At 41.0% G+C, this 16,032-nt stretch overlaps 1 protein-coding gene and 1 long non-coding RNA gene across 5 annotated transcripts; one reads left to right on the forward strand and one right to left on the reverse strand.

Annotated features, from left to right (window-relative positions):
• Positions 1 to 320: 320 nt before the first annotated feature.
• On the reverse strand, positions 321 to 4,773 carry LOC129528559 (uncharacterized). Its single transcript, XR_008673830.1, has 3 exons — positions 4,605 to 4,773; positions 4,369 to 4,509; positions 321 to 3,390 (listed from the first exon to the last, which is right to left on the reverse strand). It is a non-coding gene; the product is annotated as an uncharacterized lncRNA (long non-coding RNA).
• A 42-nt stretch (positions 4,774 to 4,815) lies between these two features.
• Positions 4,816 to 12,599, forward strand: ZNF222 (zinc finger protein 222). 4 transcript variants are annotated; one of them, XM_063701421.1, is made up of 5 exons: positions 4,839 to 4,969; positions 5,513 to 5,573; positions 6,510 to 6,636; positions 6,885 to 6,977; positions 11,306 to 12,599. In XM_063701421.1, exons 2-5 carry the CDS (start codon positions 5,559 to 5,561, stop codon positions 12,517 to 12,519), a joined length of 1,449 nt encoding a protein of 482 aa, XP_063557491.1. In that variant the 5' UTR covers positions 4,839 to 4,969; positions 5,513 to 5,558; the 3' UTR covers positions 12,520 to 12,599. The 4 variants fall into 4 exon arrangements, with proteins under 4 accessions (XP_004060952.2, XP_063557491.1, XP_018871738.2 ...); XM_019016193.2 differs by lacking the exon at positions 4,839 to 4,969 and adding an exon at positions 6,058 to 6,257; XM_004060904.5 differs by lacking the exon at positions 5,513 to 5,573 and having other exon boundaries at positions 4,816 to 4,969.
• Positions 12,600 to 16,032: the final 3,433 nt, after the last annotated feature.

The raw sequence follows: 16,032 nt of genomic DNA on the forward strand, positions 1-16,032 counted from the left end.
AGCTCCAAATTATATGAAGCAAATAAAGAATTAAAGAGAGAAATAGGCAGCTACCCAGTAATACAGTTGACCCTTGAACCACATGGATTTGAACTTCACAGGTCCAATTATATGTGGATTTTTTTTAGTGAAACACACATTGAAAATACAATATTCACAGGATGTGAAAACCTAATATACGGAGGGCCAACTTTTTGTAGGCACGGGTTCCATAAACTTGAGTATGTGTGGATTTTGGTATACACAGAATTCCTGGAAACAATCGCCCCTGTAAACTGAGGAACAACTGTAGTAGGACACTTCATACCTCACTTTCTTTCTTAAAATTTGTACTTTTATTTTAGATACAGTGGGTATATGTGCAGGTTTGTTATATGGGTATATTGCACCAAGATAGTGAGCATAGTATCCAATAGGTAGTTTTTCAACACACGCCCCACACCCTACTTCCCCCCTCTACTAGTTCACAGTGACTATTGTTCACATGTTTATGTCCATGTGTGCTCAATATTTAGCTCCCACTTATAAGTGAGAACATGCAGTATTTGGTTTTCTGTTCCTATGTTAATTCACTTAGGATTATGTCCTCTAGCTCCATCCACGTTACTGCAAAGGACATGATTTCAATTCTTTTTTTATGGTTGCATAGCATTCCATGGTGCTTAACATAAAAGTGCATGTGTCTTTCGGTATAATCATCTATTTTTCTTTAGGTATATATCCAGTAATAGGATTGCTGGGTTGAATTGTAGTTCCATTTTAAGTTCTTTGAGAAATCTGCAAACTGCTTTTTACAGTGGCTGAACTAATTTACATTCCTATCAACAGTGTATAAGCATTCCCTGTTTTCTACAGCCTTGCCAGCTGTTGTTTTTTGACTTGTTTCATAGCCATTCTGACTGCTGTGAGATGGTGTCTCATTGTGGTTTTGATTTGCAGTTGTCTAAAATGGTTAGAGATGATGAGCATCTTTTCATATGTTTGTTGGCTGTGTGTATTTCTTCTTTTGGGAACTGTCTGTTCATGTCCTTTGCCTATTTTTTAATGGTGTTATTTGGTTTTTGCTTGTTGATTTGTTTCAGTTCCTTATAGATTCTGGATATTAGACCTTGTTGGATGCATAGTTTGTGAATATCTTCTCCATGCTGTAGGCTGTCTGTTACAGTTTCTTTTGCTGTGCAGAAGCTCTTTAGTTTAATTAGTTCCCACTTGTCAACTTTTACTTTTCTTGTAACTGCTTTTGGGGGACTTAGCCAAAAATTCTTTGCCAATGCTGATGTCGAGAAGGGTATTTTCTGTTATTTTCTTGTAGGATTTTTGTAGTTTGGGGTCTTATACTTAAATCTTGAATCCATCTTGTGTTAATTTTTGTGTATAGTGAAAGGTAAGGATCTAGTTTCATTCTTCTGCATATGGCTAGCCAGTTATCCCAGCACCATTTATTGAATAGAGAGTCCTCTCCCTGTTGCTTGTTTTTGTTGTCTTTGTCAAAGATCAGATAGTTGTAGGTGTGTGGCTTTATTTCTGAGTTTTCTATTTTGTTTCATTGGTTTATATGTCTGTATTTGTGCCAGTACCATACTGTTTTGGTTACTGTAGCCTTACAGTAGTCAGAAGGTTGATAGTGTGATGCCTCTAGCTTTGTTCTTTTTGGTGAGGATTGCTTTGGTTATTCAGGCTCTTTTTTTGGTTCCATATGAGTTTTATGAGACCAATGTGCTGCCTACTCCACTAAGGAGTCAACTCCGTATGAATTTTAGAATAGTTTTTTATAATTCTGTGAGGAATGACATTGCATACCTCACTTTCAAATAGATAAGAAGACCAGACAGAAGATAATAATGAAATAAAGGACTTGAAAAACCCTACATACCAATTGGACCTAAAAGACATATACAGAATACCTCATACAACAACAACAATAGAATACACATTTTCTTATTTATACATGAAACACTTTCCAGGATAGGCCATATATTATGTCATAAAACTAAAGTTGACAAGTGGGAACTAATTAAACTAAATTTATTGTCTTAATAAATTTAAAACTTTAGTACCATAGGAAATATTTTTTTCCAATTATACCTAGCCAAAAAAACCTGGAAATCAATAGCAGCATGAAAAGTGGAAAATTCACAAGTATGTGGAAATGAAACAACACATTCTTAAATAATCTACATGTCAGACTAAATTAAAAGTAAAATTAGAAATATCTGGAGAGAGCTAAAAATAAAAGCAATGTGTCAAAATTGGTGGGATGAGAAAAAAAGCAGTAATAGGTATGAAATTTGTACCTGTAAATACTAAAATTAAAAAAGAAGAAATATCTCAAATTCACAACCCTATTTTACATTCATGAACTACAAAAAAGAATCTGAATAAGAAAGCTAGTGGAAGGAGGGAAATAATAAACATTAAAGCAATGATACATAGAGAATAGAAAAACCAAGAAAATCAACGAAACCAAGAGTTGGTTATTTTCATAAGAAAATTATGAAAACTTCAGTGAGATTGAATAAAAAATGAAGACAGAACACTCAAGAAACTAAATCAGAAACAAGAGGGGACATTATTACCAATTTTTATAGAAATAAAGATGATTGTAATAGAATACTATATACAATTGTGTGCCAAGAATTTGTATAACTAGATGAAATAGACAAATTCCTTAAAGCATACACCTTACCAAATCTGAATTATGAAGACAAAAAAATCTGAGTAGACCTCTAACTAGTAAGGAGATTGAATCAGTAATCCAAAACCTCCCAATGTAGAAAAGCCCAGGACCAGATGGCTTCACTGGCAAACGCTTCAACACATTTAAGGAACATTTAACACCATAGCTGCTCAACCTCTTCCCAAAAATGCAAGAAGAGAGAACACTTCTTTGATCCTTCTGTCAGGTCAGTATTACCCTGATGCCAAACCAGAAAAAGACAATTCAATGAAATTATACACCAATATCCCTTATGAATACTGATGCAAGAATTCACCAGCAAAATACCAGCAAGATCCAGCAGCATATTAAAAGGATTACACTTAATGACCGAACTGTTTTATTCCTGGAAGGCAAATATAATTATGGTTCAACATACAAATATCAATGTAATACTCCACATGAGCAGAGTGGAAGGTATAAAACACATCATGTCAGTGAATGCAGAACATTCAGTTTCACAAAATTCAGCACCTAGCACCTTTTCATGATTGAAATACCAAATAACTAAAAGGAGAATAAACTACCCCAACAAAATAAAGGCTATATATGGAAATTCTCAGAGCTGATTGTCATACTCAATGGTGAAAGACTGAAAGCTTTTCTTCTAATATCAGGAACACAATGAGTTTTCTCCACTTTTCCCACATTTAGTCAATGTAGTATTGGAAGTTCTATGCAGAACAATTAGATAGAAAAAGAAAATAAAGCTATTAAAATTGGAAACAGAGGTAAAATTGTCTATATGCTAATGACATGTTCTTATATATAAAAATTCTAAAGAATTCACAAGAAAAAAAACTCTTAGAGCTAGCAAAGTCAGAAAGTTGCAGGAAAAATATCTACATTGAAGAAGCAGTTGTATTTCTATACAAAAACAATTAATCTGAAAAGGAAAATAGTTCCCTTTGCAATAGTATTAAAAAAATAAATTACTTAGGAACTGTCTTAACCAATGACAAGCAACACTTGGACACTGAATTTTGCAACATCTTACTAAAGAAAATTAAAGAAGGCACCCCAGGCATGGTGGCTTATGCCTGTAATCCCAGCACTTTGTGAGGCCCAGGCAGGCGGATAACTTGAGGCCAGGAGTTCGAGATCAGCCTGGCCAACATGGTGAAACCCCTGTCTTCACTAAAAATACAAAAATTGGCCAGGCATGGTGGTACGTGCCTGTAATCCCAGCTACTTGGGAGGCTAAGGCAGGACAATCGCTTGAACTCAGGAGGCGGAGGTTGCAGTGAGCCAAGATTGTGCCACTGCACTCCAGCTTGGGCGACAGAGTGAGACTCTGTCTCAAAAAAAAAAAAAAAAAAATTAAAGAAGGCGCAAATAAATGGAGATATATCCATTATTAATGGATTGGGCAAATTGATATTGCAAGGCTGTCAATACCTATATCTATAGATTCAATGCAATCCTTAATCACAGTAACATTTTTCTCAGAAATGAAAAAATCCACCTAAGATTCATGTGAAATATCAAGGGACACTCTCTCCCATGGTCATATTTTAGACCTTGTCATTTTCTAGCAAATATTCCTCCATAATAATTTGCAGCACTACTCTCCAACAACTTTGACTTGTATTTCCACCTCGGTCCCACCAGCATGCTAGCATCAGTAATATTAGAACCTCGCCAATACCTACAGTCCACTGAGACGATCACCTTTTTACTCTTTCAACTCCTCGTGTACTCACAGCCTGCCAAGCACATTTCTTGTCAGGAGAGGACAGCTCACTTCTCCTAATGTCTCACTTCCCAAAATTGTGTCCCATGAAAATTTCTAGCTAGATGAAGGCAGAGAAAGAAAATATTTGATTTCTTAGGCTTTATGGAAGCGATAGGAATGGCAATAGTGGTTTGGAATGGAGACTGCACGCACCAGTCAACAGGGTGTGTCCTGAATAAGCAGTGGGTAAAGGACATTTACTGAAATGCTATCTCCAACTCCACTTCAGGAAAGCTTGCCGCAGAGTTAGAGTGATATAGTCCAAATTGCTCTGTTTGAGTCGCGGGCCCTTTGTCTCACACGGGCGAGTCCGGGGAATTCTGGGAAGTGGAGTCCACACGCTCTGTGGAGGCTCGAGCACTTCCGGTCCCCAACTGTGACGTTGCTATTTCATTTACCACTGTAGTTTGAGTCATTTCCACATCTTGCGAGTCCTTCCGAACGAGTCTCCTTTCCTTGGGGCTCGCAACCACCCAATGATCGATTCAGGAGAAAAGAAGCCTGGGCGGAGAGCAGAGGTTTGGAGGGGCGCGGGCGGGGATTGCCGTTCCAGTCAGCTGAGCCTTCTGGCGTCGGGGGGCTCTGCTTGGGTCTCAGGGAGTGGGATTGGCGCGGCCCGGTGTGCCCTACTTTGACCTCGCTTAGTCCGCCTCCCTCCTCCCTACGTGTGCAGCCCCTTTCAGTGTGGTGTGGAGTGTCACTTAATGTCCGTTTATCTTCCATTGCTGGTTCGTTTGTTTGTTTTGTAACGGGACTTTTCGGACCATCCTAATGGATTCACTTTGGGACCTGAAAGAGGTAACACAAATGAGAGCCTTAAAAGAAGTCCCTGTCACTCGGTGTCTGGTGGTCTCTTGTTAATTTCCCACGAAGCCTGTCAGGTCCCCGGTTGGGGTCAGAGCTCCAGCTGCAGGGGCGCCGGCCCTTCTGCCTGATCCCTGCAGGACGCTGGATGATCCCTGACGCCTTCTGACCTCTTTTTAGGAAAGCGAGGGGAGCATTTAACTTTTATGGGGGACGGCAAAACGGTCAGGGTGTTTCACAGCTTTCTTTTTCCCCAGCCCGACCTTTCTAAAAGAGCTGCAGGAAGGGACTTCTTGGCTACTGATGGCAAAGCTCTACGTGAGTGATCCTTGGCTTTTTTTCTTTGACAGAGATGCTTACCTCAACCGAGAGTGTGTAGGATTTGTCCCTCGGGCACGGGTGTCGATAATAATTAAGCCTTAATTGGTAACTTTATTCCAAGTACTTTATACCCCAAAATACATGATCTCCACAGTGGCACTGTGGAGAGGTGCTGCTTTTTTCATTTTAAAGATGGGCGTGAGACACAGGTGGAGCAGGAGTTGAAACCTAGGCAGTCCAGGTTAGAGTCTGAGTTGATCATCTCTTGAATGCAGTTCTCACTGAGGCAGAGGTACTAGCTGGGAACAGGTGGAGAACGTAAGTTAGGACTTGATTGAAGGCACCTTGAGGCAAGGCTCAGGGGCTTGGACTTCTATAGGAGTTTTTGTTTGTTTGCTTTTTGCTTTTTTTTTTTTTTAACCTTATCTACTATTTTCTTTCTCTCTCTCTCTCTCTCTTTTTTTTTTTTTTTTTTTTACAGAGTTTCGCTCTTGTTGCTCAGGCTGGAGTGCAGTGGTGCAATCTTGGCTCACTGTAACCTCCACCTTCCGGGTTCAAGTGATTCTCCTGCCTCAGTCTCATTTTCGTCAAAGGGCCCGCAACTCAAACAGAGCATTTGGACTATATCACTCTTAACTCTGCAGCAAGCTTTCCTGAAGTGGAGTTAGAGATAGCATCTCAGTAAATGTCCTTTACCCACTATTTATTCAGGACACACTCTGTTGACTGGTGTGTGCAGTCTCCATTCCAAACCCCTATTGCCTAATCAGTCATTGTCAGGACACAAACAGAATAAGTAGGAAATCTATAAGCTGACCTATGTCTCTCAGGATCCAAAACAACTTTACACTTGTCCCTTGTGCCAGTGCAATGCTGCTATCTCCCAATAGTCTTTGGCCGTAAGATTGAGGTGACATCTGCTTGATGTTGTAGGAGGCAGTGACCTTCAAGGATGTGGCTGTGATCTTCACTGAGGAGGAGCTGGGGCTGCTGGACCCTGCCCAGAGGAAGCTGTACCGAGATGTGATGCTTGAGAACTTCAGGAACCTGCTCTCAGTGGGTGAGGACGGGCACCCTCTATAATGGAATGTCAGGCCTCAGGAGTGGTTTTTTAATCCTAGGGTTTTCAAGTTTGAGTGTGCAGTGAGAACCTACATTTCCAGTAAATTTTGCCTGGCTATTAGGTTGGTGCAAAAGTAATTGTGGTTTTTGTCATTGGAAGTAATGGTACACTGCAATTACATTTGCACCAACATGATATTACCTTGAACATGTTGGGATTAAGCATGTGACTTTGCCTCTTCACAGGGCATCAACCATTCCATGGAGATACTTTCCACTTCCTAAGGGAAGAAAAGTTTTGGGTGATGGGGACAACAAGCCAAAGAGAAGGGAATTCAGGTAAGAACCAAGCAATTGTGTGTCCCTGCATGTGATTCCTGTCTGTTTTACTTCTGTCCATGCCCATTTCCAGCATTTGGGGGTAAATGGCCAAACCTGTTTCCTGGATTATTACAGCCTTCTCCCTGCTGATGCCTCTGCTCCTACCCTTCCCACCCTGCCATCCGTTCTTACGGTAGCCAAAGTGATCCATAGGAAACGGAAGTCGCATTGCCATTCCTCAGCTCAAAGCCTTTCTGGCTTCTTGTTTTTATTAGTGTTACAATCTCTTTAAGTGGCTTTTGTAGACCCTGTGATCTGCCCTTCATCCCACACTGTCTGACTGCATCTCCTGTCCTCTCCCCCTTGCTCCATCTTTTCCAGGCACATTGTCCTCCCTGCTGTTTCTCTATCCTGCCAAGGACATTGTATTGCCTATTGTGGCCAGTGACGTAAAACTCAGCAGACTGAACAAGAAACACTTATCTTTCTCTTCTGTAGGCCTGAAGTCTGACACATCTCACTGGGCAAAAATCAAGCGGTCTTAGGGCTTTGTTCCTTTCTGGATGTTCATGGGAAGAAGACTTCATTTTGGTTTACCAGTCTCTAGTCACTGTCTACACTCCTTGGCTCTTGTTTCCCTTCCTCCATCTTCAAAAGCAGCTACGTTGCATCCCTGACCATTCTTCTATAGTCATGCTTCCTTTGCCACTCTTCTTATGCCTTCCTCTTTCACCTTTCAGGTCCCTTGTGATAGTATTCATCACTCCTGGATGATTCAGGATGACCCTACCACTTTCTGCTTAGCTGGCTAGTGACCTCAATGGCATCTGTAGCCTTCATCTCCCTTGCTGTGGAACATAACGTGTTCATAGGTTCTGAGGACTGGATGTAGACATCTTTCAGGAATGATTATTTTCTCTACTACAAAAGCTTCTGCCTCCGAGCCCTCACTTGCCCTTCTCTCTGATTGGAATACACTGTCCCCACAAAACTCACTGACCCCTCTTTTAGTTTATGCAGCTCTCTGCTCAGTTTTAATATCATGGGAGAGGTCGTCTCCAAGCACCTTATTGAAAATACTATCTTATCTTTACTCTTCTTGGCCTGCCTGTGTTGTGTCTCATGTATTTTTGTCTACTGATAAGTCACCCCTCCCCTTTGCAATGTAATCTCTTGAAGGCATTTATCTGTTTCTTTATGACTGCATCTTCAGCACCTAGAATACTCCTGGTACATGGCAGGTATCTGTAAATATTTGGTATTCTTATGAATGAATTAATGGATGAGAGGACTTGACTGTCTGTAAGAATCATGGAGATAGCTAATAAGTAACAGACATACCAGAGTGAATGTTATATAGTCATGCCTTGGTAGCCGTGGGGTTTGATTCCAGGACCCCCTTGTGGATAACAAAAGCCAAGGATGCTCAAGTCCCTTCTACATGTAAAGTATTTGTGTATATCCTACACACACCCTTTCATATACTTTAAGTCATGTCTAGATTAGGTATAACACCAAACGCAATGCCTACCCATCGCTTTATTCACATGGATTCAATGTATAGGACTCAATGTGAGAAATTCAAGTTTTGCTTTGTGGAACTCTGTGGAATTTTTTTTTTCCAAATACTTCTGATGCACTGTTGGTTGAATCCATGTATGCTGAACTCACAGATATAGAGGCTGACTATATGTTGCAGGACAGTTGTTGGTTTTTTTGTTTTGTTTTGTTTTTTGTCTGTGCATGGCTGCTTATCCAATTTTGACTTTCTTAGGTTCTCTTGACATGGTTGGTTTTCTGTGTGTGCAGTTGACCCACATCCCATGGAAACTTTCAAACATGGTTTTCATGACCACATTGAGAAACATGCCTTCCCTGGGGCTTACCCTTGAGCTTTCCTTAAGGACCATGTTTATGTCTGTGAGAAATTCTTTATATCTATGAGCTGAATGTTGCTTATATTTCCACGTTTTTCTTCAAAAAATGTGGTGTCTATTTCTGCATCTTTATACAAATTTAATTGTCAAAAATGTGAAGGAATATAGATTTTACTGAAATCTTTCTTTATATTTATAGAGATATAGTGTTGTATTTTCATCTGGTGAACTTTATGACCTGAAAGGAATTGGGAAACTGCTCTCAAAATAGAAACCTCCCAAAGGATACTCTCCCTTCTCTTTAAAGACTTATTTATACGTGACAGCATATTAAATATATCCATGTACTACTGTGTACTGAAAGGTACATACTTACCAATTAATATTTTCCAAGATTCTTTCCATTGGAAAAACTTGGAAGTTATCTTTCCATTGGAAAAATGTACCTAATTCAGGACTTGGTAATACCCTGACAAAGTTCTAAACATTTTGTGAGCATGAGCCATAGTAAGAAACATATCTGTCAATGTAACCTGGACAAACATTTTTCATGTGTGTAGATGTGTGTGAGTGGCTTTAGTAAGCAATTCATGTAATGACATTTTTCCTGCTTGTCATAATGCTGCAATAATTTTCATTCTAGTTCTTGTTTTGTAAATGTTTATTGCAGGTTTTAACTTTATTTCAGCTCATTGAGGCATAGTCTTGAGTATAAAAAGTTATAAAGCCTGTTTACGTCATAGACTTTCTTTTCATTCCACGTGTTTCTGAACAACTTTGATTGTCTGATCAGGAGCATCCCCCTTTGTGAACCCCTGGAAGGACAGCCTTTCAGATTCCCCTCAGAACTACAGTTGTCTGTCCCTGTACTCTTTCAGATAACCAAGTTACTTACTATCCATATCAAAACAGAAAAATAAGATTAAGTATTTTTATACATGTGTAAAATTATTGTGGGGGAATACTTTGAAGGTATAGATATTAAACACTCTGAGGTGTTTGGTGTTTAGCATTGTGAAGAGTTCAACCAACTACGAAGTTTAGTGGGACGTTTTAGAGAGGACTGCTCTCACTTCACATCAAGTGAAAATTCGGCAGCTTTTCAAAACTATCTTCATGTTTAGTAATTTGCTAGAAAGACTCTTAGAATTCACTGAATGCTTTTATCCTCACACTTACTGATTCTTACAGGGAAAACATGCATATTATAGTTAACGAAGAGAGAAACTAAATAAGACAGAGTCCAGGGAAGTACCAAATCCTTATTTACTATTGTATTCACCCAGTGGAGTGGGGTATGTTACATTGTCAGGATTAGCATGTGACTTAGACACAGATAACTCCCAATCAGGGGAACTTACCTGAGTGCTGGGATCCAGAGTAATTACTGGGGCTCCAATTTCATAGCCATGATTGGTTGGTTGATTCCCATGTGGTTATTTAGTCTCCTGGTTCACTGATTCCCTGTGAGGTAAAGCCCTTCCATGAATCACACTGATGTTCTTTCTGATGTGAGGAGTATCACCCCCCATGCCCCAAAGGAGTGGCCAGTCACAACCCTAAATAATATTGTTTCACTATCCAGAGTTACCCAGGTTTTACCCTCAAGCAAAGAGACTCTCCTCAGGCATGACACTTCAAGATCCTAGAGATTACCTCTCAGATGCTGACGACAACGTCCTGACCTCTTTCAAGTTAGGTTAACTTCTTTGTAAGGATGTATAACAGACAAATATACAAACTATTTATTCGTTATTGCTTCTCCTTAAAGTTCCTTTGGATTCATATTTCACTACATATGTAGTATTTTAGCTTTATAATTTACCACACAAAATTTTAGACTGACTAAAAAATTCACTAGAAATAGCAACAAGTGAAATGTATATATTAATTTTTTAAATAAGTATTTTATTTCTATCCAGAATTTTACATATGAGACATGGTATGGTTCTAAATTGGTCTCATGCAAACCAAAAACCAGGGTGCACTTGGAAAACAGAAAAATGAACGTTCATTAAAGTTAAATCCCACATTGTAAGTGTGAAGTCTTGAAAACACTGAACAAAGACTTCACTTGTCCACATGTCTTATTTGGTGTTTTTGTTCGTTTGTTTGTTTCTGTTTTTTGTTTGTTTGTTTGTTTGTTTGTTTTTGAGACAGAGTCTCACTCTGTTGCCCAGGCTGGAGTGCAATGGCCTGATCTTGGCTCACTACAACCTCTGCCTCCTGGATTTAAGCGATTCTCCTGCCTCAGCCTCCTGAGTAGTTGGGATTACAGGTGCGTGCCACCACACCTGGCTAATTTTTGTGTTTTTAGTAGAGATAGGGCATCACCATGTTGGCCAGGATGGTCTAGAACTCCTGACCTCACAATCCACCCACCTCGGCCTCCCAAAGTGCTGGGATTACAGGTGTGAGCCACCGTGCCTGGCCTACTTGTCCACATGTCTTAATTCTGTGTCCTTATAGGAGGCAAGATCCAAACTGAGATGGAGACTGTTCCAGAAGCAGGAACACATGAAGAATTTTCCTGCAAGCAAATTTGGGAACAAATTGCAAGTGACTTAACCAGGTCTCAAGATACCACCATAAGTAACTCTCAGTTATTTGAACAAGATGACAGCCCCTCCCAGATTAAAGCAAGACTATCTACAGTTCACACAAGAGAAAAACCTTTCCAGGGTGAAAAGTGTAAACAGTCCTTCAGTGATGTTTCCATCTTTGATCTTCCTCAGCAGTTATATTCAGGAGAGAAGTCTCATACCTGTGATGAGTGTGGAAAAAGCTTCTGCTACATCTCAGCCCTTCATATTCATCAGAGGGTCCACATGGGAGTGAAATGCTATAAGTGTGATGTGTGTGGTAAGGAATTTAGTCAGAGCTCACGTCTGCAAACTCATCAAAGAGTCCACACTGGAGAGAAACCATTCAAATGTGAGCAGTGTGGGAAAGGCTTCAGATGTAGATCAGCACTTAAAGTTCATTGCAAATTACACATGAGAGAGAAACCTTATAATTGTGAGAAATGTGGGAAGGCTTTCATGCACAATTTCCAGCTTCAGAAACATCAGAGAATTCATACTGGGGAGAAGCCATTCAAATGTGAAATATGTGGTAAGAGCTTCTGTCTTAGGTCAAGTCTTAATAGGCATTGCGTGGTCCACACAGCAGAGAAACTGTACAAATCTGAAGAGTATGGAAGAGATTTCATTGATAGGCTAGATTTGCATAAGCATCAGATGATTCATATGGGACAGAAACCATATAATTGTAAAGAATGTGGGAAGAGCTTCAAATGGTCCTCATATCTTTTGGTCCATCAACGAGTCCACACTGGAGAAAAGCCATACAAATGTGAGGAGTGTGGGAAGGGCTACATTAGTAAGTCAGGTCTTGACTTCCACCATAGAACCCACACGGGAGAGAGATCTTATAACTGTGATAACTGTGGGAAGAGCTTTAGACATGCTTCTAGTATTTTGAATCATAAGAAACTCCACTGCCAAAGAAAGCCATTGAAATGTGAAGACTGTGGAAAGAGGCTTGTATGCCAGTCATACTGTAAAGACCAACAAAGAGACCACAGTGGAGAAAACCCATCCAAATGTGAGGACTGTGGGAAGCGCTACAAGAGGCGCTTGAATCTGGATATAATTTTATCATTATTTTTAAATGACATATAAATTATACATATTTATGGAGTGTGAAATTTGATACATGTATATAATGTGTGCTGATTAAATCATTTTAATTTCATCTGAAACATTATTTGTGTTGGAAAATATTGAAAATCTGTTTTTTGGATTTGAAAACAAGTTACTGTTGATTATAGTCACCTTTAGTGCTATAGAACAATAGAAGTGAAGTAGTGAGGAGTTTGTTTGTTTGTTTGTTTGTTTGTTTGTTTGTTTGTTTTGAGACGGAGTCTTGCTCTGTCACCCAGGCTGGAGTGCAGTGGCGCGATCTTGGCTCACTGCAAGCTCCATCTCCCGGGTTCAGGCCATTCTCCTGCCTCAGCCTCCTGAGTAGCTGGGACTACAGGCACCCGCCACCATACCCAGCTAATTTTTTGTATTTTTTTAGTAGAGACGGGGTTTCACTGTGTTAGCCAGGGATGGTCTCGATCTCCTGACCTCATGATCCGCCCACCTCGGCCTCCCAAAGTGCTGAGTAGTGCGGAGTTTTGAATAAAGTTACAGGATCAAGGGCCAGGGTGCCAGAGAGAGGAAAAGAGAGGGAGAGAGAGATTTTTCTTGGGACTGGAACCTGAACAAACTTAGTCCAGGGGAGGGGTGCAGTCCATCCCACTGCTTGCCAGGTTGATCAGGCCTGCAAAGTCAACCTTTTCAATTTGACTTTGAATAGAAATCCATGCAGGATTTCTATTCAGGTGACTCAGATCAGTAAGACAGGGAAACTTTCCACTCATTCCTCTTGGATGTCTATTCAGGCAACACAAGCCAGTAAGGATTAGGAAAGGAGAGGCAAAGCACCCTGAGTAAGAAAAAAGGTAGGAAGAGGAAGAGAGAAAGAAAAAAGAGAAGGGATTGACTGGGCATGGTGGCTCATGCCGGTAGTCCCAGCACTTTGAGAGGCCAAGGTGGGCAGATTGCTTGAGTCTAGGAGTTCAAGACCAGCATGGGCAACATGAGGAAACCCTGTCTCTAAAAAAACACAAAAATTAGCTGGGCATGGTGGCACATGCCTGTAGTATCAGCTACTTAGGAGGTTGAGGAAGGAGGATCACTTGAGCCTGGGAGGCAGAGGTTGCAGTGAGCTAAGATCACATCACTGCACTCTAGCCTGGGTGACAGAGTGAGACCCTGTCTCAAAAGAAAAAAAAAAATCATTGGCTGGTAGGGTGACGTGGCCCCAATCCCTGTTGGACTGAACAAAGGAGGATGAACGCGGTAATAAAGATAAAGACAAAAGAGTATATTTGGAAGAAGGGGTCAGGAGGCTCCTTGCTTCTAGTGAACAAGGGCCCTGAGCTTCTAGCTCCCTTTGTATTTATTGAGCAAAAGAGATAGAGAGAAGGAGGTAGTTGTCAGTCAGCTGCTTGACTCGGTGCAGGCCTGGATAACTGCATTCTCTGAACAGTAGTCTCCAGATATTCTAGTAGATAACCTCAAGGAGCATGGCACCAGGGAGTGATTGAACTCAGCATACCTTCTGGTGGCAGGTGCAGATATGAGTTTGCCCACATCCTGCATTCATAATAAACAGTGTGTTGTTTGATCATATAGCCTCACTGGAATGCTGAGTTGGTCACGATCCTCCGGCTTTCGGCTCTCTACAGTAGAGGCAGAGGCAAGGTCCATGAGGCTGGAGAAAGCCACCCATTGAGGTAACACTGAATCAAAAGTTCAGTCAGGTGATTTTCAATCATGAAGAAATCTTGTCCAGCAGTCCTGTCAGCTCACATGTCTCCCCCTCAGGGAGAGAAAGGCCCCCCATGTCCCATGATCCTAGACAAATCCCCAAAGAATATGCCACCAACCACAGGTTCCTGGGCTCTCTGCAATAGAAATTGAAATGAGACTGAAAGGGTTTTCTCAGACAAGCCTTCATTGGAGCTTATGCCTGGACATAAGGAAGGCAACACAAGACAGAATTTCCTGACTCCCTTCAAAGAGCTCATAGGATTGTTTATTTGGCAAAGCGTGGGAATTAACATCAGGGATAGGGTTTGAAGGCTGGGCTGGGCAAAGCACATGACTGGTAGGGCATGCAGGTCAGCATTACCTGGTTGCAATGCTTATCTTGTGTAATGGGCCACCTGGTAGTCTGGGTGGTGGCAACAAGGCTGTAAATCAATTGTTTAGCATTTCTTCCTGAAGGGAGACACTCCACAACTTTGGTTATCACCCAAGGCCAGTTCCTGGAATTCTTAGCAGTGAGGTAGAGGTGTGGGTTTTGTGATCATTGGGAATGCATGAAAGAACGCTCTAGTCGGGGTGAACTGAAGCCAAGCCCTGTCTCTACTCTGTCAATAGAACTCAGAAGAGTTCTATTGCAAGAGAAGAAAAGGGTGACTGGAATCACCTAACACAGAGTCACAGCCCCAAAATCAAATCCAAGACATGTCCTGTTTACAAATCCACATTCATTTACATGAAAGGGAGGCCAATACTGGATGAGAATAGATCCTACCACATTTCAGAGTTCTCCACAGGAAACTATGGCCATGAACCTGTGTGACTGTACTCAAAAGGAGAAATAATCACTCTTTTTGACAATGACTGAATCCTTATTGTCAAATGGCACATTAATGTGATGATTGGACCTGGTGAGAAAAAAGTAGAAAGTAATCTAGACATATTTGTAAGACACATGCATATCAGAAGGAGAGAATAAGTCCTATAAATATTCATAGGACTTCCACCTCAGTGAAATTTCCATGAGTTCACTGATGCAAAACTATTGAGATGTTCCTTCTAGGACAGGCGTGGTGGTCACGCCTGTAATCCCAGCACTTTGGGAGGCCAAGGCGGGAGGATCACTTGAGGTAAGGAGTTTAAGACCAACCTGGCCAACATGATGAAACCCCATCTTTACTAAAAATACAAAAATTAACTGGGCATGGTGGTGGGTGCCTGTAATCCCAGCTGCTTGGGAATCTGAGACAGGAGAATCGCTTGAACCCAGGAGGCAGAGATTGCAGTGAGCCAAGATTGCACCACTGCACTCCAATCTCGGTGACAGAGTGAGACTGTCTCAAAAAAATAAAGATATTCTTTCTAATCTAAGGTGTAGGGCAAGTAGCATGTGATGCTTCCTAAAACCAAAAAAAGTGTCCCAGTGCCCAGTGGCCCTGCTCAGCTGTTGTAGGCTACTTATTCTTCACTGTGGTGTACTACTCTGCTTTTTATGAGTGACCTGAAATCATTTTGCCTCAGTTGAGACAAGGTTGTGCAATATGTCCCAGCTGTCATATAAGCTTCTCTTCCAGTAGGATCCTATGATCCAGGAGATCCACAAGTGACTGAAATATCAGAAACAGATAGTGATGTTTGGAGAGAGTGGTGGCCACAACTGATGAATCAAAGCACAAACACATAGAATTTTGTAGCGAAGCCCTGAAATCCTCTACGTATGTTTACTCTCTCTCTCTTTTTTTTTTTTTTTTTTTGTACAGATGGGGTCTCGCTTTGTTGCCCAGGCTGGTCTTGAACTCCTGGCATCAAGCAGTCCTC

Source organism: Gorilla gorilla, chromosome 20 (genome assembly GCF_029281585.2).
Source record: "Gorilla gorilla gorilla isolate KB3781 chromosome 20, NHGRI_mGorGor1-v2.1_pri, whole genome shotgun sequence".
In the NCBI taxonomy this organism is placed as follows: Eukaryota; Metazoa; Chordata; class Mammalia; order Primates; family Hominidae; genus Gorilla; species Gorilla gorilla.